Source organism: Taudactylus pleione, unplaced genomic scaffold (genome assembly GCF_031769625.1).
Source record: "Taudactylus pleione unplaced genomic scaffold, aTauple2 ptg000707l, whole genome shotgun sequence".
Classification (NCBI taxonomy): Eukaryota; Metazoa; Chordata; class Amphibia; order Anura; family Myobatrachidae; genus Taudactylus; species Taudactylus pleione.
In genome coordinates, this window is record NW_028285109.1 from 15,091,621 (window position 1) to 15,115,652 (window position 24,032).

Here is a 24,032-nt window from a genome sequence, read left to right on the forward strand (position 1 = left end):
AGCACACAGGCCGGACTGTGAGTGACTGTGTGAGATGGACCCTGACACTTGGGCTGGCCCATGAGTGACCAGGAGCAGCCCAGCAGGTTCCCGAGCGCTGGGCAAGCCCCAGAGTGCCGAGAAACGACACCTCCATGCCGCATGACCAAGCCCATTTTCTTTGCGAATTAGATATAATACTACATTAGTGGACAAATGCATAACTTTACTTATGTACATTGATAAACTGGAGTTTAAAAATTGTATGTGCAATGAGTTTGCTGTAGTTTTATGCTAAATGCTGTTGTGCTAATGCATGTTATACACTAATGTAACCTTTGTGAGCTTCATTCCTGTAACACAGTAAGTTAAGGGTCCTATCCACTAGGCCTGAGGTTCTCAGGACCCCATATGTAACGATTTGCAGGTCACCTGGCAGGTACAAAGGTGTATTCATTACTCACTGACACATTTTAAAGATCCACAGATGGAGCTTATTATTTCAGCTGTGATTCTGTGAGGAGACCTGGAAAACATGCACTGTTTGGGGTCCTGAGGACCGAGTTTGAGAACTTGTGCACTAGGCGACCTGAAAGACTGAACGACTAGCGTTCAGACCTTCAGGTCGCCGAGGTGCGGTGCCCGCACTGAACGGCATTCACTGAACGTCAATCAGTGCAGGAATCCGACCTCCTATCTCTGAACATGCCGAACCTGACTATCGTCGTCAGGTTGACGGGCATGTTCCGTAGATAGTCGGAGTCGGCAAGGACCCAGCGTGCACGCGTATCGCTGATCCTTGCCGGCTATCCATTACAAGAATTTTAGAACGATCCGACCAAAACCAGTAGGTTTTGGTCGCATTGTTCACAAAGTCGTGTAATGGATAGGCGCCTTAAGTCAAACCAAAATTATTACACAAAATACTAACTACTTCCTTTTAAATTTAGCATGAAGCAAATAGAATACATTAAAAGATCCATAACAGTATATGTACAAGGGCTGATTGAAAAGTAATGAGACTGATTCAAATACATGCTGTAGGCTGTTTTGTGGCATTACTTTTAGTGTTGCAGCTGTGGCATTTTTCACTTCATCAACTGTTGAGAACTTCTTTCCGCGCAGTTGTTTTTTCAGGGTTGGGAATGCCCAGAAACCACAGGGCGCTAAGTCTGGGCTATATGGAGGGGTTCCAGTGCTGTCCCATTAATTGTCAGTGCTGCCAATGCAACAATGGCAACTTGCGGTCGGGGTTTGGGATGCCAGCAGTCGGGATCCCGGCTGTCAGAAACCCAACACCGGCATCCCAACAGGGCTAGCATACCGACACTTGTTGTTCGGTATGCTAACCCTCCCCCTCTCCCTACCCTAACCCTCCCTCTTTGGTGCATAACCCTAACCCCCTCCCTAGTGCCTGGACCTAACCTAACCCTCCCCCCTTAGTGCCTAACCCACCCCTAAACCTAACCCCCATCCCACTTACCTTCGGCATCCTGGCAGTCGGGATGCCGCCGGGATACTGACTGTACCCCGTGGTCAGGCATTGTCTTGGAGCAAAATCCACTGTTTCTTCCGCAAATGTCTTTTCTTCCTCATGGCTCCACGAAATGGATTTTTAGGACATTTGCATAGTAGTCAACATTAATTGTCTGTCCATGGAGGAACCCAGTTCTGTAGGATCATACCGTGTGCATCAAAGAACAGCAGAAGCATGACTTTACACGCCGAAGGAAACACACAGATTTTTTTGGGCGGAGGTGAATTTGCGTGTTTCCATACCCTGGACTGTTTGGATTCTGGATCATAATGACGAATACACAATTCGTCACACGTCACAATTGATGTTGTCTCCGCCTTTCGAACGGTGTTTTTGCACGATTCAACTCGTTGTTGCATCTGCTCTTCTGTGAGATTTCTGGGTACCCACCTGGCACACACACGATGCATTTTCAGTTCCTTTGTCACAATATGTTAGAAGGTTAACTTTATAAAAACTTTCGTATTCACTTGGCATCTCATTCTGTCATTTTGCAACATCTTCACAGCTTTGGTAATGTTGACATCTGTAACCACAGTGGATGGTCTCCCAGAACGCGCTTAGTCAGTCACTTGCGTATTACCCTCTTTGAAGTACTTCCACCACCGAAATACTGCAGCACGGCTAATTGTTTCTCCACCGTATGCTTGCCGTAACATTCCATTTCCATCGATGTTCCGCGATCCGTCGCAGGATCTGTGAAATTCTACATGTTAACTTTTACAATGTGCCAATCGCGATCATTTTTTGATCATGATCGGCATATCTGTGAAATCTAACATGTTGGATTTCACCGATCCTGCAATGCCGGATTGCAGCGATCTGTTCCTGATGTTGCCTTAAGGTGCACACAGATATACAGGTGTTGCATATCAAATTAATCAGCACAGTCTCCTGGTCGCATTGCATTGCAACATTAGACGCATTTTCAGCAAAACAATACACCCGGCGCTAGCAGAGTCTCGCGTTACCTGGCAGGTCACTCACGCCAGGCAAGTCACGCTGTGTGGGGTATTGAGGCTAGATGTATGATGACACATCTGTATATATGTGTGTGTGTTTATCAAATGAGATATTTATATATATATATATATATATAACAAAGAGCTATTATTAGTGGGGTGTTTCTAAAGACGATGGATGTACCACAACTGAACTAAAATAAACCTACTTACCTAATAGTAAAATATGTATTTATTGTAACGCATTTGCCCTTTAGAGAGTGTCTGAGCACTGCTTCTTTCAGATAGTGAAGATAAATCTCAACTCAAGTTTAAAAGTGAGAAAGTACCTTTTTAATGGTTTAGTTTCAACAAAATGTAATAAATGATTCATACACTGACATTTCAGCTCATATTTATGAGAAGCTAACCAGAATCTGAGGAACTGCAATTTGATATTCATGGATAAAAGGCAGACCACATACTGATTAAATAGTAACCTGGGCGCGCCATAAGAGGCCAGTTGTAGAGAATCCTCAGACTTTCTTCAGCTCCTTTACAACATACATGAGACAAAATGAAGGATGATGCCTCACAATAACACCACTTTTATGTTCATACAAATATTAACAAACAGCTTTACATTATAGATTTTATATTTGGTAGTATAAGTATTCCTTCAGGTCTGTTAGAGTCATATTGGAGTTTATTTACAAACTTTTTTTTTTCCTTCTTTATCAGATGGTGCACATCATATTTATCGAATTGATAAAGATCCCAATGGTGATTGAAATGTCACGTCAGTATTGAAGACCACATTAAATTCAGATGTAATCATGAATACCAGAGTGACATTTCAGCTCCCTTGGGACTTTCCTCACCTTGATAAAACATGTGAAACCTGCAGTCCTAACCTTCAGTAAACCAATTAATTAACTCTCTTAAGTCTACAGTAGGGATCAAGGTTACTACTTACAAATGAAGACATGCCAAGGTCCTTTTATGTTGTCAAAGACTGGAACAAAAAAAATCTAAAGATTTCAGAGATAGTGAGACTTGGCTGTAAGAGAGAAGACCAGGCGTGGGCCACATGCAGATGTAAAATATCCTTAGAGGAGGATTGAGATGTATGAAGATGTTGTGTTGTTCATGTTGAGACATTTTATTTGGATTGTGGATAATATAAACCAGTGTATATTGTTGTGGTGGGTGTTGACCCATAGAAGAGGAAGATCATTCTTACCATGGGAGCAAGGGCAGAAGGTGAGGGAATGCTGGTCAGACAGGGGTTGCAGTAGTTGATGTGGGTGATTATGAGAAATAGTTAAGAGTTTTTAGTTGCAACAATTTCAGAGGTAGAGTAAGGCCACAAGACTATGGCAGAAACTGGATGTGATTATTAAAGCAAAGAGCAGAGTCAAATGTAACTGAAGCTGTAAGAATCAAGATCCCCAAGTCAGGAGAGTGTTATAAAGAAGACAAGTCCTTTCCCCTTTGGGTGGTACCCAGCACGTTTCACAAGTCTCCTTAAATTTGGAGTAAGTACAAAAATGTAATTCCCAGGGAACCACCAATCTATCTAATATACATACCTGTGGATCCCGACATTTACTGTAGAAATTCAAACCATCATGTCCACATTTCCCATTTTTTGATAATTAACTAAAATTATGAAACAATTCTGGTGGCTACAGGTTATAAATAACCAAACAATTAACCTGCTAAGTGTTGAAGTGATGCTGATATCACAGAAAGTCTCTATCATGACTGAATTATTGTCCTCCCAGTAATGACACCAGACTCTTTCTATGCACCCTGAAAGTACAAGCGCTGGTCAGGGAAGATTATGTCTGATAATAAGACTGACTGCAGCTTTCCTGACCTCTGCCCGCTAATCAGTATCTGCAATTATTTCCTCTACTGCAATCCTTGTTCATGTCCATACAACACTGATAACCAGGAATCTGAAGACTTAATGATTTTTACTAACATATTGTAGGAATCCAGTCCCACCTCCCACCTATATACCTTGCTGAAAGTAATGGATGTACAACTCAGGAAGTAGAGCTGCCTCCAAGGGTAGATATCATGATGATTTCGAAGTTCTGAAATTGAAACTGGCACACAGTAAATATTCCTCTTAAAGGGAATTCAATTACACCTGATAATTTTTTGTGCGGTAAAAAAGTGACTTTACCGCAATTTTTTTTCCAGACAATCTAATGACCCCCCCTGTTTTTACAGCACCAAAAAATTCCCGTTTTCAGGCCAATTTGGTATAAGTTCCTGGATCCATGCATTTTCGCAATCACGGCCAAAAAAAACGGCACTTAATCTGGGATTATGTTTTGCTTGCCTCTGGGCAGATGAGAAAAAATTCCAGATAGTGCCGGCTCTCGGGGACAATTGAATAACCCCCAGAGGATCAATTAGCCACAGCAAATTACCGCGGCAAATTGAATTCCCCCTTAAGCTGGCTACACACTGAGACTGTCGGCACTATATGTCATTACCAGGCCGAATCGGAACGTCATATTGGCCGCATCGCTCAGTGTGTATGGCCAATATGCACGCTCCCGCGGTTGCATGCGGTATCGCCCGGTCAGCTGTGCTGCACGTCCAACTGGACGATATTCCATACGGACCCATTGCAGGTAATGAAGGACAGAACAAGGGATCGTTCCGTCGTTCATTACTTCATTCTGATGTGTTTCTCTCTTTCTCTCTCTCTCTTTCTCTTCACCAGATTGCTTTTCCCGGAGCAGATGATTGACCATTCTTCTGTATTTATTCAATCACTGCTGCTATTATTTGTTAAGACCCTTTGGGTGGATTACATACATTAGAAGAGCATGCAACCTCCATATAAAAAAACTAAACAAAATACAAGCAAGCATGGCAATATAGAGTTATTGGCACTGCTCATCCTACAATATATGCAGATATATACTGCCAACAGGGGTATAAAATACAGGGCTCTCTTGTATATTAGATAACTGCACATGAAAAGAGAAAGCCAAAGACACAGCTCGGGCAGTAAGGTCTCTCCCACCATCAGTACACACCAGTAGTTATTCTAGTCACCATACTATACACTGTCCTGGTAAAACAACCACTCTGCAGCCAGATGAAATCTCCAAAACTAATTGCCAACAATAAAGACATGAGCAGTTGCAATATTTAAGAAAAAGTCCCCTTTCTATCTCCAAAATTAAAATGAATAGATTGTTAATCTCCTGTCGTAAATGAGAGACATATTCAACTTTCAACACATTAGGAGTTTAAAATTAAATGGAATCAATCTTTACTACATTTATATTTGTTTGGAGGAATGTTGCATAGGATAATTGGGTATAAACATAAGTGTTTATTGCACTTACAAAATAAAAGCTAAGGAGCAGTCAGCAGGATTAGAATATTTCACAGAGACCTCTTATTTCCCTTATTCCCAAATGCTAAGATCACCATCCAGGTTCTTCTGTCACACGTCACTTCAAGGTGGTTAGTCTATTATTGGCATGTGGAGAGAACCAGAAAATATAAAAAAGATGTAACCTCAGGCACGGAGTATAATTGATGAGATCCAGCTGCTGTTAAGGGAAACTGCAAACTCAATAGACTCAAAAACTGCAAAAATCAATGTAACAGCGTCTGGGGATCAACAGAAAACACAGAATCTCTGACTGCAATATAATGTACAATATGTTTTAATCAATAAACTTTAATATAGTAAAAGTATCATTTAGTGCAGGTGTGAACTGAACATAAAAATAGATTCGTTCATATATTATGACCATAGTGTATGCAGAAAGTGACCAGTAAGCAAGCGTGTAGACATAAAGCATATGCATACAAACAATGGAGGCAAAGGGTGTTAATGCTTCCATGTAACAAATTCATTGCAAATAGTAGTAGTCTGTATAATAGAGATGGTGGAACTCACTTAGCAAATTAATTTGCAGCTGAAGTCCTGGGTTCCACTTCCTATGTATCTTCATGGTGTAATTTCCACAGTCTCTATAGCAAACCATACGTGTCTTTAGTGCCAAACATGCTGAAGTCCGCTACTCTTTCTCAGTTGTAGCAATAGCTTAATAGTACGCCAACATAGAGGCTGATTATACGCCTGCGGCATTGTACTTACTTTCATATGCTAATACACCAATCTGCCAAAGTAATGTCACAAATCTGTGCGTCTGAAAGTGCAAGCCTATCCCGCCCACAGCCATCATCACCAGTATCGGCACTTGCACCAGACCCATGCCAGATGCAAGAGATCCGCTCAGAAACTGGCCTCCCCTCCAGGGCCAGTGCAAGGTCTCTGCACCCTAGCAAAGCTTCAGCCTAGCACCCCTGCCTCCCTCTCTAAGAAAGAGCTAAGGGAGTGATGGAGGCGGCCAGGGGGCAGGCGCCACAGGGGTGATATGAAAGCAAGCGCACATAAGCGCTGTTATGCAGTCCAGGCAGATGCTGCACGGAGAGAGGAGACCAGTGTGCGGTACTGCCGGCTGCACAGAGAGAGGAGACCAGACTGCCGGCTGCACAGAGAGAGGAGACCAGTGTGCGGTATTGCCGGCTGCACAGAGAGAGGAGACCAGTGTGCGGTACTGCCGGCTGCACGGAGAGAGGAGACCAGTGTGCGGTACTGCCGGCTGCACGGAGAGAGGAGACCAGTGTGCGGTACTGCCGGCTGCACGGAGAGAGGAGACCAGTGTGCGGTACTGCCGGCTGCACGGAGAGAGGAGACCAGTGTGCGGTACTGCCGGCTGCACGGAGAGAGGAGACCAGTGTGCGGTACTGCCGGCTGCACGGAGAGAGGAGACCAGTGTGCGGTGCTGCCGGCTGCACAGAGAGAGGAGACCAGTGTGCGGTGCTGCCGGCTGCACGGAGAGAGGAGACCAGTGTGCGGTACTGCCGGCTGCACGGAGAGAGGAGACCAGTGTGCGGTACTGCCGGCTGCACGGAGAGAGGAGACCAGTGTGCGGTACTGCCGGTGCACACTGTCACAGTGACTGACAGCAGTAGCTGCAGCACTGCGGCCACCGCTAGACCATCACAGACACAGCAACATTCTATGTTATATTTTAGATAAGCAGGTTAATCAGCAGCGTGTGGCGCCAGCCCTGCTTCCCTCCCCTTATGCATGGCTCAGAAGCACACAGAGCATTTAGATACATGCCCACGACACTTCCACCACAAACAGCCGCCCCGTGCGTCTTAATACTCGCTGCACAGTTGCCGCCTGGGAAATGCTACTTCCCATTAGACTGTCGTTCGCACAAGATGCACCATGCACAGATTTACTTGTGACTTCACGAACATCGTGCAGCGTATATGCACACTGTGTTTTGTGATTCAGACGCACGTGCAGTCAGTTTGAACTCAGGAGATGCGTCAATTTTCACAGATGCATCTGACCCTGAGTCACCCCCATATAGTTCAGTTATTTAAGTTATTTCATCAGAGGAGAATGGTAGAATATGAACTTTATGGTATAACTTAACCTTATGTTGCTAGTTCCACTGTATTTATTATCCAATTTGCAATTAATTTGGAACACTGTGTGTGCCTTATTGCCTACCATTCACTTTCTGCAGACACTATTATAAAAAAATAAGAACTTGCCTATTCCTATGTTCATTTCATGCATATATTAAAGTTTATTGTCTAAACATATGACCGTGTATTCAGAATTGTTTTGTTTTTTATCCCCAAGTGCTGTTATAATGATTTTCTAGTATGGAGGGAGAACCAGCACTCTTGGGGTTCTTCTCCGTATGATAAAAAGCCCAATCTGGCAATTAATGGGTGTTTCCGCAGGGGACAGAGCTTCCCCATCTATTGCTGACGGCCCCTGGTGATAGCTTTTGCATGAAAAGAATGGGGAAGCCTGTTTGAGAAGGATCATGGTGGCACCTGTACAGCCACAATCATATTATCGCTATTAGTATATGAAAAACAATTGACAATTTTCAATACAAACATTAAAATGAGCATTGAACAATATGGGGCATATTCAATTGGGCGCAAGGTTTAGCGAGGAAAAAACCTTGCGCCCAATTTTGGATTACCGCGGTATCCAATTAAAAAAAAGTGGTTGTGGGGTTTTCAGCTCTGAAAACCTCGCACCGCGTCAAAAATTAAAATTAAAAATTCTGCACTGACCTACCCGGGGGTCTCCCCTCTATCTTCTCACTGGGGAGGGGGCTGCTTGGAGTCCCAGGGGCTGCTGGGAGGCTCCAGGGGCTGGTAGGATGGGCAAGGGCTGCTGGGAGATGTACTGTAGTTCTCCCAGCACCCATTCCGGGGGGCACACGGAACTTGGAGGGGTACACATGCACGCTTACAAACACTCACACACACTGACATACTTACCCTACTGCAGAAGATCCGCCTTCCGATGCTGGATGCGGAAGATAGTGCAGCAGAAGGTAAGTAATTAAGGAATAATTAAGCTAATTGGAAACTTCAATTGCTTAATTAGTCCTCTGGGGGGTGCCGCTGGGGTGCCAGAGCAAGTCCCATTCATTTTTCCTAAAATTAAGTGTTTTAGAAAAAATGACACTTGCTCTGAAGGTGCGAGAATGAAAACCTCCCAGCGCGCAAAAAAAGAAAATAAACGCACCTAGTTGAATAGCAAAAATCCCGCACCTGCAGGAAAAACCTTGCAGGAGCGGGATTTTTGCTCTTCTCGCCCCCAATTGAATATGCCCCTATCTCAACAATTGCCGCGCAAGTATTTTAAGTTTTACAATTTAGGAGGTTTCCACAGGTCTCTATTGCCAATGTCTTATGTCCAGTTTTTACTTACACCATTGTACGACCTGCCTGCTGGGTGCACATAATATTGCCTGGGCATCTCAGTTCTCTCAGTTGTTACTTCTGGTACCTACTTTAATGCCGAAATATCAGAAAACAGATTTGTGTCTTGACAAACTCCTGAGACTGCATATATATCTACATAATACTATATATATATATATATATATATATATATATATATATATATATATATATATATATATATATAATCTATCTCAACAATTTCCATGTATAATGCATACAACATAAAGGGATATCCATTACAAAAATTGTATTAAAATTATCTATAGGTATAAGGAAAATATAAATAAAACCATAACCACCATTACTTACCATCGCACAGTATTTCCTAGTTTACCAGCCACACATGGTGTCTGCTCTCGAGGCTGTCATCAGGGGGAATTTCTGGGTACTCAGAAACCCCCCCCCGTGTGCGCTACTGATGTTATATGTGACCGTTTGATGTACCCATTTGTTCGCTCAGTGGCATATGTATAAAGTACACATTTCATGTCAGCAACAAATCACATCCACACATTAAGCTAACACAACGGGCATCTGAACAGCATTCAATTCAGGAGATAAAGCAGTAGATCAAGACACCGTATGACCTTCTTTCCAGATAGATAAATGAGAATTTGTATTCTATACATTTTTTCATAAATAGATTGATCCTGTTTGATACATCAGAGTGTATTTTCTGTTATCGCTAGTGTGCTTCAAGTTTTGGGTGCCTGTTTATCAAAGCGTTTTTGTTCATAATTTTGTTAATTGTTGCTATGTACTAATTAATACAGGAGATTTCACAGAAGTCTCATTAGCACTGCAGATCGCAGTCCACCTTTATATCAATAGCGACTACATTATGAACCCAAGGGGTCAAATATAATAGGGTGAGAGTTTACAAAATGTGAGAGTTTTCTCACATTTTCTAAACTGGGCCAACAAAGCAACAGAGCAAACTCGCATGTTTTTCACACTCAAAAAAATTCACGATTTAAACTTTCATCCAGATGTTTTCCCAATTTGAAGATAAAACTTGACCAATATGAGAGATTACTGCTAAACTCTCACATTTTCTAAACTCTCACCCTATTACATTTGGCTCTATGTATCAAACTCTGAAAAGCAAAGATGGTGTAAACCGCTTTAAGTCTATGGTGGTTGGCTCGGAGGAGAGGGTCTCCTGCAGCCTCCGTCCGGCAGCAAAGACTGACACTATCCGCATCCGCAGTATCAGATTTCCCCAGAGAAGTCTTTCACAAATGTCGGGGAAGTAACTCGAAGGGACAGCAATTATTGCTACCTTGCTAACGCTGTCCCTGAGGGTTAAGTTTAGTACATAGTGGTGATATTTTCATTCAAAATTAAAATATCCATCTTGATACAGATTGTTAAAAATTGTGTCAGCGCTGCTATTATTAATACATAGGCCCCTTGGGCACACAATGCTATTTTGCGGGATATCCCCCTAAACATGGGTGTGGTTTTCGGCTGCTTAATTAGCGAATTTATCATACGAGCTTGGTCCCGGCAGCTACCGCCATCTTCAGATGGTGTTAGCCATTGTAGCCTATGGGCTACATAACACAATTTGTTTTCAGGACATGAATGACTCCCTAGTGATAACCATATGCACATACTGCGCATGCGCTGACATGGGTGGTAAGGTAAGGGTCTGAGGGAGGAAGTGAGGAGATCGAATATGCGATCACTTTGCTGATTGCCTGGTCTGGCTCTTAGTGCAGCCACTGTCCCATCGGCTCAGACATAATACAATGGTGAATAAAGATTCCTTATTAGCTGCGATAATTAATCTTTTTTTTCAGGGGGCAGACTGCAAATATAAATAAATATGCCTTTGGAGTCTTATGTCGCTTCTTTTCAGAATCCTTTGTAGTATTGTTTTAAATAAACAATATTGCCATAAAGGAGCTACATTCCCCTTCTTGTGCTCCACAGAATCAGTATGAAATACCGACAGTCGGGATCCTGTCGGTCAGAATCCTGACAGGGCTAACAAACCGACATTTGCTGGTCGGTATGCTAACCCTCTCCCTACCCTAACCTCCCCCCCTAGTGCCTGAACCTAAGCCTCCCCCCAACCCCGTTACTTACCTTCGGCATCACGGCGCCAGGATTCTGACCAGCGATGGTATTCTGGCGTTGGTAATGTAAGAGGTGGCATACCGACTGCCGAGTTGCTGAACGCATACCGTGATCCATAGCAAGGGGTTAACTCCATTATCTCACCCCAGCCAGTAAGTGTGACTGTATGTTACGTATATGCTGCACTCACGGCTGCTCCGGACAAGATGATTTTTTCCTGCATCCCCATAGGGCCATGTACAAACATCAGTGAGTGGGGGGTGAGATGAGGAGCTTTTGGCGGCATCTCCACGTCACAGCAGCAGCATCTTGCCCGCCAGACGGCTAATTAATGTATTATCGCAGCTTTTAGTTGTATTTGTATTAAATTTCTGCTTTTTAAGCACCTCCCTATAATTGTGCATTACTATATCTTATGTCTTGCAGGAATCTTATGTTTGGAAGATGTATCAGGAGAGATGCTGGGACTTCTTCCCAGCCGGTGACTGTTTCCGCAAGCAATATGAAGACCTGCTTGGATAATGAACTGACATTAACCTGACATCTTAATCCATTGGGAAGGGACTGAAACTGGAACAAAAACTTGCCCAATGCGGCACATTTACTGCTAGACCTCCTCTGCCCAACACGGCCACAAGTTACTTGTGCGGATCTATGTAATTTCCATAAAACCAAGGATGTATATTACATACAAAGGTCCATTACAAATGTGCAATGAATTACCAGATTTATAGAACAAACAAAAGATCACTACAGTACATCAATAAATGGATGCTCTACCATGCTCAATTAACCATACTGCATTTGTTGAGTCACTGAAAATAATAATAAGAAAAACAAAAATACTAGATCTTATTTTGGAACAAACCAGAAAAGAGCTACAGCCAAAAGTTTACGAATAAACCATTGATATTCAGCCTGACTGCACCCGCTCCCCAGCATCTCTTGGTTTTCTCAGTCACATAAACATGGGCAGACATCTCGTAAATAAAATGCCACATTTGGCTGCCCCAGAATTAAAGGGCTAATTGACACACTCAGTGCACAATATTTACCTTCCCACCAACAGTTGAGTTCTCTCTGCCATACTGATTCTGTGTCTGGAGAAGCATGCAGAGGTTATTTCTTGTTTTTTACTTTCATATTGAGGCTTTTGACTATGTCACTCACTATATACAAAACAAAAATGTTAAATCTAATGCTAGTCACAGACGCCAAGTTTATTAAAGTTTGCTGCATCTGTTTCGGAGAATGTTTGTTCTCTGGAGCCTGAAAGGATTCAGTCGGACATACGCAGGCTGAAACAGTTATGGCCTTAGGTATTACAGGTGAGTTGATGGGTACATCTGTTGCCCAGGGCTCTGAGCTATACAAGTTTACCTATGTAAGATAGATAGTCTAGTCTACAAAGGTTTGTGTTTAGCAGCAGTAGTTGTGAAGCTTCAGGCAGTTGAAGGTAAAGATTGTAAGGGAAAAGTTACTTCTTAACACTTTTTCGACCCTGAACTTAATCGATTAAGTGCCTTAACCGTCTGTAGACGTAGCTATGCAAGATGTTTTCTTTTTCATGTTAGTATATTAGATTGACGAAATACACAAAAATTGTGCTGTTCTTTGTCTTACTGTATGAAATGAGAAACTGCATTAAGTTGCTACTTAGTTTTTCTTTCGATGACAGTTTGTGGTTATTTAAAGAAACTGGAATGTATCTTAAATTATATTCTCTTAAATGGAAATCTTATGCCAAATTCAAGCACTGCTTTCTGGTCATTGGTAAGTGCTGTAGTGAAGCTGCTACCTTTATGCATTTTTCTTCAAATACAATAAAGTGCCCATCGCAATAAATAAATGATAAACCAGCTGAGCTGTTTGTCTTACTGTGCAGACACAAGATATCCGGTGATACAAGAAGCTCCGAATAAACCAGAAAGATAAATGGTTTCCGGATATTCTGTTGCTAAAGCTTTCAGGAATCAGACGCACAAAATACACAAGATGTCTTTTTGTTTGCTGTAATGCATGTTTATCAGATTATGATGTATGTTACATAATTTATGCAGAATGGTTGCTGACTTTACTTAAAACATTCAGTGTTGCTCAAAGTCAACCAGTAGCAAATGTGATGGGAATAAGAGATTTATTGTAGACATTTAGCCTTAGCCACAACACTGCTCACATTATACGTCATCATCCGATCATACTGTCCAACCAATCCTCCAGATCTTCAGGCGTCACAGCTGTGTGTGCCTCCTCGGCAGCTGAGCAGGCATGATCTTTCATAGGAGAGGTTGCTAAAACATAGTAATAAGAGATGAGTACATAGACCTGGACCTGTCACATGTTTATGCAGATATACACTGATGTGTCCATTACTTACCCTCACACTGACTAGCTGAGAATGTCTCTATTATACAGACGGATGATGCACACCACTAAGCACAGCAGTGTTTCTCAGCTCCAGGACTCAGGGACCGCTAACAGTGCATGGTCTACAGATCTCCTCACAGAATCACAAGTAAAATAATTAGATCTACTGTACCTGTGGTTCTGTTAAAATGTGTTAGTCAATAATGAATACACCTGTGCTCCAACTAGGAGATATGGAAAACATGCACTGTTAGAGGTCCCTGCGGACTGGATTTGGGTAACCCTGAAGCAGAGACGACCTCTAAAGGCCCCCATACATCAGAGATTGATTGCAGCAATCGTGCAATTTGCAATTGATTGTGTATAAAAATCTTTCCCTTTTTCAATTGATTGCAGAATTGCCACAATCGATTGAAAAAGGGAAAGATTTTTATACACAATCGATTGCAAATTGCACGATTGCTGCAATCAATCTCTGATGTATGGGGGCCTTGACTCGCAATCAGGATCACATTATTTGAACTTCAGTAGCTCAAACCATAAAGTAGTTTTTGACAAATCCTCAATCTCAATGGGATAAATGAAATCCATATCTGGACACACAAAACGGCAAGTGTACTTTCTACCATTGCCTTTTTGTGTAGTCACCTTCTGTTTAAATTAAACTTTATGTTGGACAAATATATATTTAACATGATTCTGCCCCTTAGACTATGGCTGCATTTCTTCCTCCATGGTGTGGCTAGATCTTCCCTTGGTTTGACAGTTCCTTGCCGTTAAAGAGTCACATGTTCTCTCCCCTCTGAGTGACATCCTCCCCACAGAGTATGACAGACCAGCTTACACATATTGTCCTGGCACCGCTTTCGCGGTTAATGTGGCATTCAACTCCATTCTGAATAATGCACACTGAAAGAGGCTCATCAATCATGCATGTGAGGATGCAGCGTGAGATTTCTATATAACTGGAGCTGCTCTGGCAGCTGTTAAGATCCAGACTTGTTTAATGGGGGAAGCAACATAGTATCTGACAGTACAAGCTGCCTTTAATACACAATAACATATAAATCTGGTGCAAAGAAGAAAGGCAATCCCCAGGAGGATATTAGTAGAATGGAAGCTCTGGTACAGCCACACTGATAAAAACAACTATTTTAGATGTGATTTGTACATATCATTAAGTTAATGTTTCATATACTGCTTATTCACATATCAGATAATAGATTTTTCTTGATAAAAAACAGGTACAGTGATGACAACCTGGCACTCTTACCATGTTCTTCACATGTCACCTGCTCGTCATGCTGTTTAGTCCCACCAGGAGATGCTGCCATTTCTTCTCTGACCGGAGCTTCCAGGCTAAGCAGGAAATCTAGCTCCTCATCCAGGGCTGGCAGAGAGGGGTCCTGTGTCGTTTGGGGTTCTGGTAGGGAAGCTGCCTCTTGATCTGATGCCACTGTAGGTCCAGTTCCTAACTGGGCAATGAAAGTTGGGGCCATGTTTGAAATGCTCTTCAGCATGAATGGAGGGAGCTCCTGAGGCAGCTCTTCCTACAGAAAATCAATGATCACTATGTTACTTTTCCACCCATTAATACAAATACTTGTTTTTCCTGTATATAATAAAAAATAAAAAATAAATCAGTTGTCACATGTTCCAACGACATCATTTGTAAAACTGCTCTCACTTCAGAACTAGCCGCAATTGCACCAAATTGTAATATATACTATTTATTTAGAAAACATAGTCATTAGTTACTGAAGCATTCTCACTGCACAGTTTTTCTCTTGAAATTGCACACTTAAAAATTCCATTTATATTGCAAGTTTTCATCATATCTGCAATAAAAAAATTATAAAATGCCTTTAAAATATTTTTTCAACTCCAAAACATCTCTTTTCTAAAAGACTGATCATTGCAAAGTTTGTTACTGCTACATTATAAGATTGCATAGACACACTATCATCAATAATATAATATGTTTTGATCCTACGGAACTGGCAGGATTTCAATGCGTTTAACTAAATTTAAAGCGGCAATCAATTATAAGGCTAGTTTAGTCTTATAACTGACTAATGCTTTAAGTGTAGGGGGCAATCTCACCTAAAACCGCCAGTCCCGTAAAATCGGTACCTATTACATAATCACCCTAGTAAAAAGTATTGAAATACAAAATGCACCTGTTACAGATGTGTCCTTTTATATTGTCGCTTCAGTCGCATCGAATAGCCCCTTTCAGTGCACCAGCCCTGGTGCACTGAAAAAAAGACGCCGAACGTCTTTTTACTCAAACTGTGCGTCTTATTCGCACAAATTAAACTACTGAAAGTGACAATGACGAATTGCTAGCATAGCAGACCACTGGGATCTGCAACATTTGTACATCTGTGTGTGATTAAGTCTGAATCGGTGTAAAAAGGGCTCTGATATGAGTGGGCACGGCTTTTCCTCGCGTCAAGTTCTATTGTGCTTAATCTGCGACCTTGTATGTGTGTAAAACCAATTCCTGTGCGGTATAAGTTGCAGTCTAGTGTCTCTGGTACACTGTGAACGCTACTAATCTCGGAGCATCTCAGTCCTGTCGGGCATCTTGCACCGTATGGCGTAAAGACACTGTGTATAAGGACACATCTGTATATTTAATTTTTAACACACCAAAACCTGCAAAAGAAAAAACTCAAAAGCAAACATTATAGATAAAGCAAAGAGGGTACAGAGTCAATACACCACAGCACAGATATGATTTAATGACATTAAACTTTATAAAAATGTTTTTGAAAATTCCAACTACTGTACCATCTATTATACTGCTGATGATGTGTGCTATGCCATAAGGACTGAAAGAATTTAGTTTATAAAAATACTTGCACCATGCTTCCAAATAAACTGTTTTATGTTTAATCACTGTGTTATTCCTATGCATGCATAAAATGGTGGATTCACACTGGGAACCATTATGAACAATTGTTGAGCATCAGGTTTTCAGTGGATCCAAACACAGATTAGTGGTCAGTGTAGAAATATAGTAATATAAATATGTTTAATCTGTTTGTATTAGTTCCACATAGAAGAATCAGGTGCTGTAATTACAATATACTGTATTGTATAACCCAAGGTCTGGTCTGACCTATTGGGGGAAACTATAATAAGAATAATAACAAAAGTAAACAAATTATAATACATAAAATTAGTTAAATTAGAAGAACAAAAAGGTAAAAACATCCCCACATGTAGCCCCTGTAGCTTTCCTTAAACTTAAAAAATACACATATTTAGTACGTGTTTTGGTGCAGTACTGTTTTACCATTTTCATCAACTATGGCCTTTATAGCCCTAAAATAAATCTATATTTGTCAGGAAAAGAAACAATAAGAGGAATTTCTTACTGTAAAATCGATTCCTCTGAGTCCATCTGGGGAACACTGATGCTGGGATATGAGGGAGAGGCCGAGGAGTAGGCACTAAAATGGTTAATAAGCTGAAACTCCCTCTCTCTTATACCCTCTCCTTCCCTTGTCTTACTAGCAAAGCCAGAGAAGAAAACAGGGAAATAGAAAAAAACAACATATAAATCACAACACACACCAACTCATTGTTTCCCAGATAGACTCAGAGGATTTTCTTACAGTAAAATCAACTCCTCTTTCATCATTATCTGGAAAACACTAAATTTGGCACTTCCCAAAGCAAGAGGGAGGGGGATCACGCAGAGGCCGGGCCATACGCAAATCCTTGTGAGTAAAACTTGCATCCTTGGCCACAAAATTTGGAAATTATGACATTTGGTAAACGTGTCTACCGAATACTAGGTGGCCACCCTGCACTGTTGTTCAACCAAGGCACCCTGCTGAACTGCCCTAGAAGCACTCACAGCCCAAATGGGATCTGGAATAGACTCACCCACAGCTACATAAGCCTTCTTGATGGTTAAAGTAATCCAACAACCAACAGAATGCTTTATACTGGCCAGCCTCTTTTATGAGCATCATAAAGCACTAATAGACAGTCCATCTTACAGAAAGCAGCAGTCCTATCCACATATATCCAGAGTGCTCGTACCATATCCAGATTTAGGAGAATACTCTCTGGATCAGATGGATGCAAGACTAGAACAACGATTTCCTGATTAAGGTGAAAAAGTTAAACCACTTTAGGATTAAGAACAGTCAAGTTCAGAGAACCGGCCAGTCTGCATGAAAAATTAAAAGGGGAGAGCTGGCTGACAACGCTGCCAACTCTGAAACCCTGCGAGCTGAGGAAATGGTCAAGAGAAAAGCTAACTTCCAAGTTAGCCACTGCAATTCCACTGATTCAAGTGGCTCAAAAGGAGCCTGTGCCAATGCTAAATTAAGGTCCCACGGTGGAACAGGCAGAACATAAGGTGGTTGGATATGAAATACCCCCCGCATGAAAATTCAAATGTCCGGGAAAAATGCAAGGCGCCTCTGAAAGAGTATAGATAAGGCCAGGGCCGGATTAAGGCCCACATGAGCCTGGAGCTGAAAATGTTCAAGGGCCTACACTGAGAAGGGGAAGAGCTGTGATCGGTGCTGTGTGGGTGTGATCAAAGTCACCATGGTGTGTACACTCCTACACTATGAACACTCTCGGCCTGATTCAGACCCTCTCGCAAGCGGGTCGATGGCCGGGCAGTGCGTACGCTCCGGAGCTCGCATACAAAAGGGGCGGCTGTTGATGTTGATCGACGCTGCTCGCCCCGTTTGGTAGGCGTGTCGGGGGGTGTGGCTGGCCAAATTGAGGTGTTCCCGAAGGAATGCCTGCCGTTTGGGGGCGGCCCACACTGACATCATGAGTCTATTAGAGCCGGAAGCTCACTGGGGCTTGTGACGGACGACACCCTTCCACAAGGGTCTCATCGCAAGCCCGATGGTCGCGACCATCATGTGGTCACCCACAGATTAGCGAGCGGCCAGGAGGCCGAACAAAAAAAACATGCGCCGCCCTGATTCAGAGCGAGCGCTCGCTTTTTGCGAGCGGCTCTGAATCAGGCCCTATGTCTCCCTAACTACATAGAAATACAAAAATTGCATATTTTTGTTTTTAGGGGGAAAACTAGAAAAACTATTTATTGCTAGTTAGGCAGCTGGTAATCATGCTGTCATGTTGATGGGCCTATTTTTTTGTGGAGGCCTGGAGCTGTAGCTCCATCCGCCCCATTATTAATCTGGCCCTGGAGATAAGGCCAAACCCTCCCTCCACAGAGAAGAGAGACGGAGATCGTTGGACAATCTGTCCTGTAGGAAAGAGCAGACATGGCAAGCAGAACCGAGGTGCCAAAATCCCACGACTCTCACACCATCGGATGTAATATCTGCACACCATATGGTAAAAAATTGATGTGGATGATTTACGTGTCTGGAGTAAAGTTTGGATAACGGCTGCAAAACGGCTGGACCTCAAGAGACTGGTCTCAAGTGCCATGCTGTTAAAGCCAATTGAGGTACATCTGGATGAAGGAATGGACCCTGATATAGCAGATTGTCCCGCAGCAGCAGCCACCATGGCTGTTCGACCACTAGAGATGAAAGATTTAAGTACCATAACCTCCTTGTACAATCTATTAGAAAAACATGAGTCTTTTCTTGATTGTTCTGCTTGATAACATGCGGAAGCATGGGGGTAGGCAGAAACAGATTTCCAAAGTGGAAGGACCACCTGGCTGTCAAAGCATCCACCAGGGTTGCCTGCAGATCCCTGGACCCCATCCCTTACTTTGCAAGCTTCATGTTCAACCTGGATGCCATGAGGTCTATGTCCTGCAGACCCCATCTCTCCACAATCTAATTGAATATGTTCTGGTGACTGATATGGCCGGTACAAACCTTTCTGCACATCTATAGATTTGGGCAGTCTCCGACATAGGGCCGAATTCAATTAGCCATGAAAAGCGGATTGAATTCGCCTCATTCGCCTGTTTTGTTGCAATGTTTTCTCCATGCGCGTCCCAGCTTTTCGCCCTATTCAATTGTAAGACAGGCAAAAAATGCGGATAGGCGAATGTTTTACAAAGTGAAACTAGCAAAAAGGATATATTTTTTGGGGGGGGAAATCAGTCTGTACCCCATAAAAAGCTTCAGTGACCCTGGGAATCAATATAGAATAGTAGTAGTAGCCCTAATAAAAGTATTCAGTGAACTTATTTTTTTACAAAGGGCTGTTATATGCATATTTGCATATGTGTGGAAAAATTATAGAAAGCAATGTTTTTTTCTGAAAAATAAGTACCATAGTTAAATTTGGGGTACATGTATACATGTAGTATATTTTGATGTCTCTAAACTGAAGATTTAAAAAATCTCAAAAATACACCTGCTGCAGCCTCCTGCAATCTCAAAAACACCTGTCTCATCCATATAGCTCCCCAAAATATCAGGCACCCCACTTTTTACCCATTTTCAAACACTTTTAAAATTATTGCCCTAAAAAATACATGTCTTTTATGGTGTGAATTAAGATAATTTTTTTGCCTAATTAGTCATAAAGAGGGGGTGTCAAAAGGGTTCTGAACAAAGTCCCCACATTTGTACTCCAAAATATGGATTTTGCACTTCTTTTCACCTACCTTTTGCTGGAGAAACTTTTTTTGCCTGTTGTTGCCTATGGAGTTTTCGCCTAGCCGAAAACTCCGGGGAATTAAATACGGAGTTACGTTCAAATCAGGCGAAAAGCGCAAATCGGCAAAAAATTTTTCTCCAAATGGCACTTTTCACGACTGATTGAATTCGGCCCATAGCCGGAGGATTCTTGTTTCCTTCCTGTCAGTTGATGTATACCGCAGCCATGGCATTGTCCAATAAGATTTGAGGACCCTGTCCCTGAGGAATTGCTGTGCTTGAACCAAAACATACCAAACTGCTCATATTTCTAGCACATTGATAGAAAGTGTCCTCTCTTCCAGTGACCAAACACCCTGGAACCCAAGAGTCACTGTACCCCATTCCTGAAGACTGGTGTCTGTTGTGACAACCTCTGGATAGGTTGGAATGAAAAGCCACCAAACCAGGGATTGTATGGACAGTGGAGACAGTTGCCATTCTAGGCAAGGATTCCCCTTCCTCCAACACTGAAGGATAAAATGCTGAAGGGGCCTGGAGTAGAAGCGTGCAAAAGGAACTACCTCAAATGTGGCCACAATCTTTTCCAGTAGCTGCATGCAGCGCAGTATGGACACCCAGTGAAGACCTAAAAGGACCCGTACCAGAGAGTGCAATTCCCTGATCTTGTCTCTTGGCAGAAACACCCATCCACATGAAGTGATGAAGAGTAGGACAAGAAAAAACATTCTCTGAGCTGGGAACAGATTGAATTTGGGCGGGTTGAGGGATCTGTCGAAGCTGGATTATTGGCTGAGACAAGATCAGTTTAAAATTGAATCGCAGCGACACCATCTTGCGACTGGCCGCAAGACGCCATCTTGGAAATGAGATCGCAAGACGCCATTTTGCGAATGGCGCCTAAGCACTATTTTAGATAAACTCACACTTTAGTACATGTGGCGATATTACTATTAGCATCATGCAATTGCATCTGTGACCATCGCCATAAGTTACGGCGATTCACCAAAAGCCCATTTCATGACTTTACGTAGTTTGGGTGCTTTGGATAAAGTGTATATTATTATAATTCCCCATAAAGATATATTTCAGAAATGGCTGTACAGTATGTCAAAATTGGATTGCATTAGCTAAACAGAGCAAATGGCCATGTGACAACTAGTCTGTGAAGACAAGCTTCATGGACATAACGGCTGCTCTCACTCCAGGTGGCCCTGCTCGAATACAGCAAGAGGGTCGTTTGTAGCACCTTACATTAGCAGGCTTCCTACATCTTCAAAGCCAAGAGTGTTATCTGAGGTTTGGGTCTTGTAGCTGTGCTAATTTGCATTTACACAAGAACCTGGGAGAACAAAGGACTGTACTTTTGAGCCTGGGAAGCTGAGAGAGGGGGACGTGTGGAACTATAAGGCTCAGCATTCCACACTGTTAGGTGTTCACTTAGTTTAAGTGAGATTTAAGTGCACCATTTCTCATACACACATTAATACGCACAATTGCGCTGTTAACTAGTCACATATTAGCGAATGCATAAGATCCTGTATGAAAACGCTGTTTATTAGCTTCATGCGCACGCATCTTCCCCAAGTTAACTAGCGTCTTTACATCACACCCCGTATACTTCTACCTTAAACCTTTTATGTGAATATGTAATGTGTAAGACTCAAGTATGCACATTTACTATAATTGCTATGAAATAAAGGTTATTTCGTAACTAAGGTTTTATACATGATAAGTAAGCCGTGATTGGTATTGTACTGATGCGTACTCTTTCGACAGTATTCCGGTAGCATCGGTGTGGAGATCACATCATGCATTCTCAATTTATGGACCGCAGAGACTTCAAGCAACAAAATGTACATAATATGAACAACTGTTAGGATGTTGCATGAGGCAGGAAACCAGAGACCCCCAGTTGTTAGAGGCTGGGTTGTGTCTATTTGAATCAACCTGTTAAATGCCTTGTAGCATATGCCCTCTCCTTTAGGACCAATGGCATTAGCAACAAACTTCTCTATTGTGTTGTTTATTTCTGGGGGGTATAAATATGTGTGCTGACCCTGGGTTCCTAGTCTTTGTGCTGAATGCTGATTGACGAGGGGTTTCTTGCTGATGCTTAACATCTGGACAAGAGAGCGCTGCATATGTATAATTGTACTTCGGTCTGTATAATCTCTTTAGGCTAAGATTATATGAGGATCATAGCATGTAACTGCTGTACTTTTACTTGAATAATACTTTGTGCTTTGGAACCACATGTTCTAGGTCTGGAGTCTTTATTTACTGGATGACTGTACGCAAATTAGCGTCATCCTTAGAGGTTTATAGGAAGGATATTAGAAGGTATAGGCAGGGGTATATAGAGGTTCAAAGGCAGAATCCTTAGTTCAGCTGTGGAATTCCAGTGTTGACATAACAACCTGCAATCAGCGCTGAGTAGATCTGATGATGGTGCTTTGTCCAGCAGGTCATCTAGGTAGGGAATTACCATAATTCCCTGACAACGCAGCATAGCTACCAATTGGTGCTATGATTTTGGCGTGATAGAAAGTTCGAAGGGCTAAGGCTTGAAACTGAAGGGATCCTATGACAAAATGAAGGAGTTTGTGATCTTGATCCCAAATTAGAACGTGCAGATACACGTCCTTGATGTCGAGGGACACAAGTAATTCCCCCTCTTCCCTGGAAGCAATTATGGCGCGTATGGATTCTATTTTGAACTTCTGCGCTCTTAAGCGTAAGTTGAGCTTTTTTAAGTTTAAGAAGGGATAAAAAGAACTGTCCCCTTTTTGTACTAGAAAGAGGTTTGAATAGAACCCCGCTATGATGTACCGTGACTGGGATCACAACTCCTGAAGTCAGAAGATTGTGAATTGCACCCATCAGTGCCCCTCTCCTGAGTAGATTCCTAGGAAGAGGGGTTGTAAAGTATTGATGGGGACGTGGGCCCTCTAGGTCCAAGATGTAACCTCTGGAATGAACCCCTCTAACCCAAAAGTCTGTAGTCGACCAAAACCACACCTGCTCTTCTTTCTCTTAAATAATCCTTAAGGAGCTGCTGAGGCATAAGGCTCCTCATCCTCAATCTTCAGGGTCTGTTGGGTGGCCTGAATAAGCTCTGTAACTCCCAGACTGGAAACTGGAAAGGAGGACTGTCTTCTCAAATGGAAAGGGCTAGCCTGTTCTGATCGATCACCTCCCCTTCCTCGGCAGAGGATCCCTCTGAATCATCTTCCCAAGGGAAATGCAGTGTCTATGGAGGGTGGCATTTACGGACACCAGTCCCAGTCAAACCCAGGACCGCTTCTAATGATGAACAGATCTTAGAGAGTCTATATATCTGTAAAGCTAACCCCATATCTACAGGATTACTGACTATCGCAGAGGAAGGAGACTGAGAAGATGGAGCCTGCTGCAGAGCCGAGGGAACTGAAGCACTTACCTCAGCCTGGCTACGGACATTCTGTACCTCGTTTGCTAAGTCTCCAATGGACTGGGCCATTAACTTCGCCCAAGCTGGTAACATCTCCTCTGGTGGAGTGTCCTAGGATGAGCGCTGACCAGGCGCCTCAGCCTCACAATCTGTACAAAGGGCCACCTGATCCTTACTCCTTTTTAGGAGTTTGGCAGAGCATTTAAAACATGTATAATGTACCAGATGTGCAGCCCCCTGCTTGGCTTTGGGAGGTTTATCTCCCTTTG

General features: G+C 42.5%; 2 protein-coding genes across 2 annotated transcripts in view; one reads left to right on the forward strand and one right to left on the reverse strand.

The window, feature by feature from the left end:
* Positions 1-13,272, forward strand: part of RYR3 (ryanodine receptor 3) — a 763,398-nt gene extending 750,126 nt beyond the window's left edge. Inside the window, exon 103 of the mRNA XM_088456566.1 lies at positions 11,815-13,272. Within this exon, the coding sequence (XP_088312692.1) occupies positions 11,815-11,910 (96 nt within the window). The 3' untranslated portion in view covers positions 11,911-13,272. The remainder of the gene's footprint in view (positions 1-11,814) is intronic.
* Positions 13,273-13,399: 127 nt separating this feature from the next.
* The window catches only part of AVEN (apoptosis and caspase activation inhibitor), a 584,468-nt gene continuing 573,835 nt past the window's right edge, over positions 13,400-24,032 (reverse strand). The window contains exons 5-6 of the mRNA XM_088456515.1: positions 15,029-15,305; positions 13,400-13,679 (exon numbers count right to left, since the gene is read on the reverse strand). Coding sequence (XP_088312641.1) covers positions 13,576-13,679; positions 15,029-15,305 — 381 coding nt within the window. The 3' untranslated portion in view covers positions 13,400-13,575. The remainder of the gene's footprint in view (positions 13,680-15,028; positions 15,306-24,032) is intronic.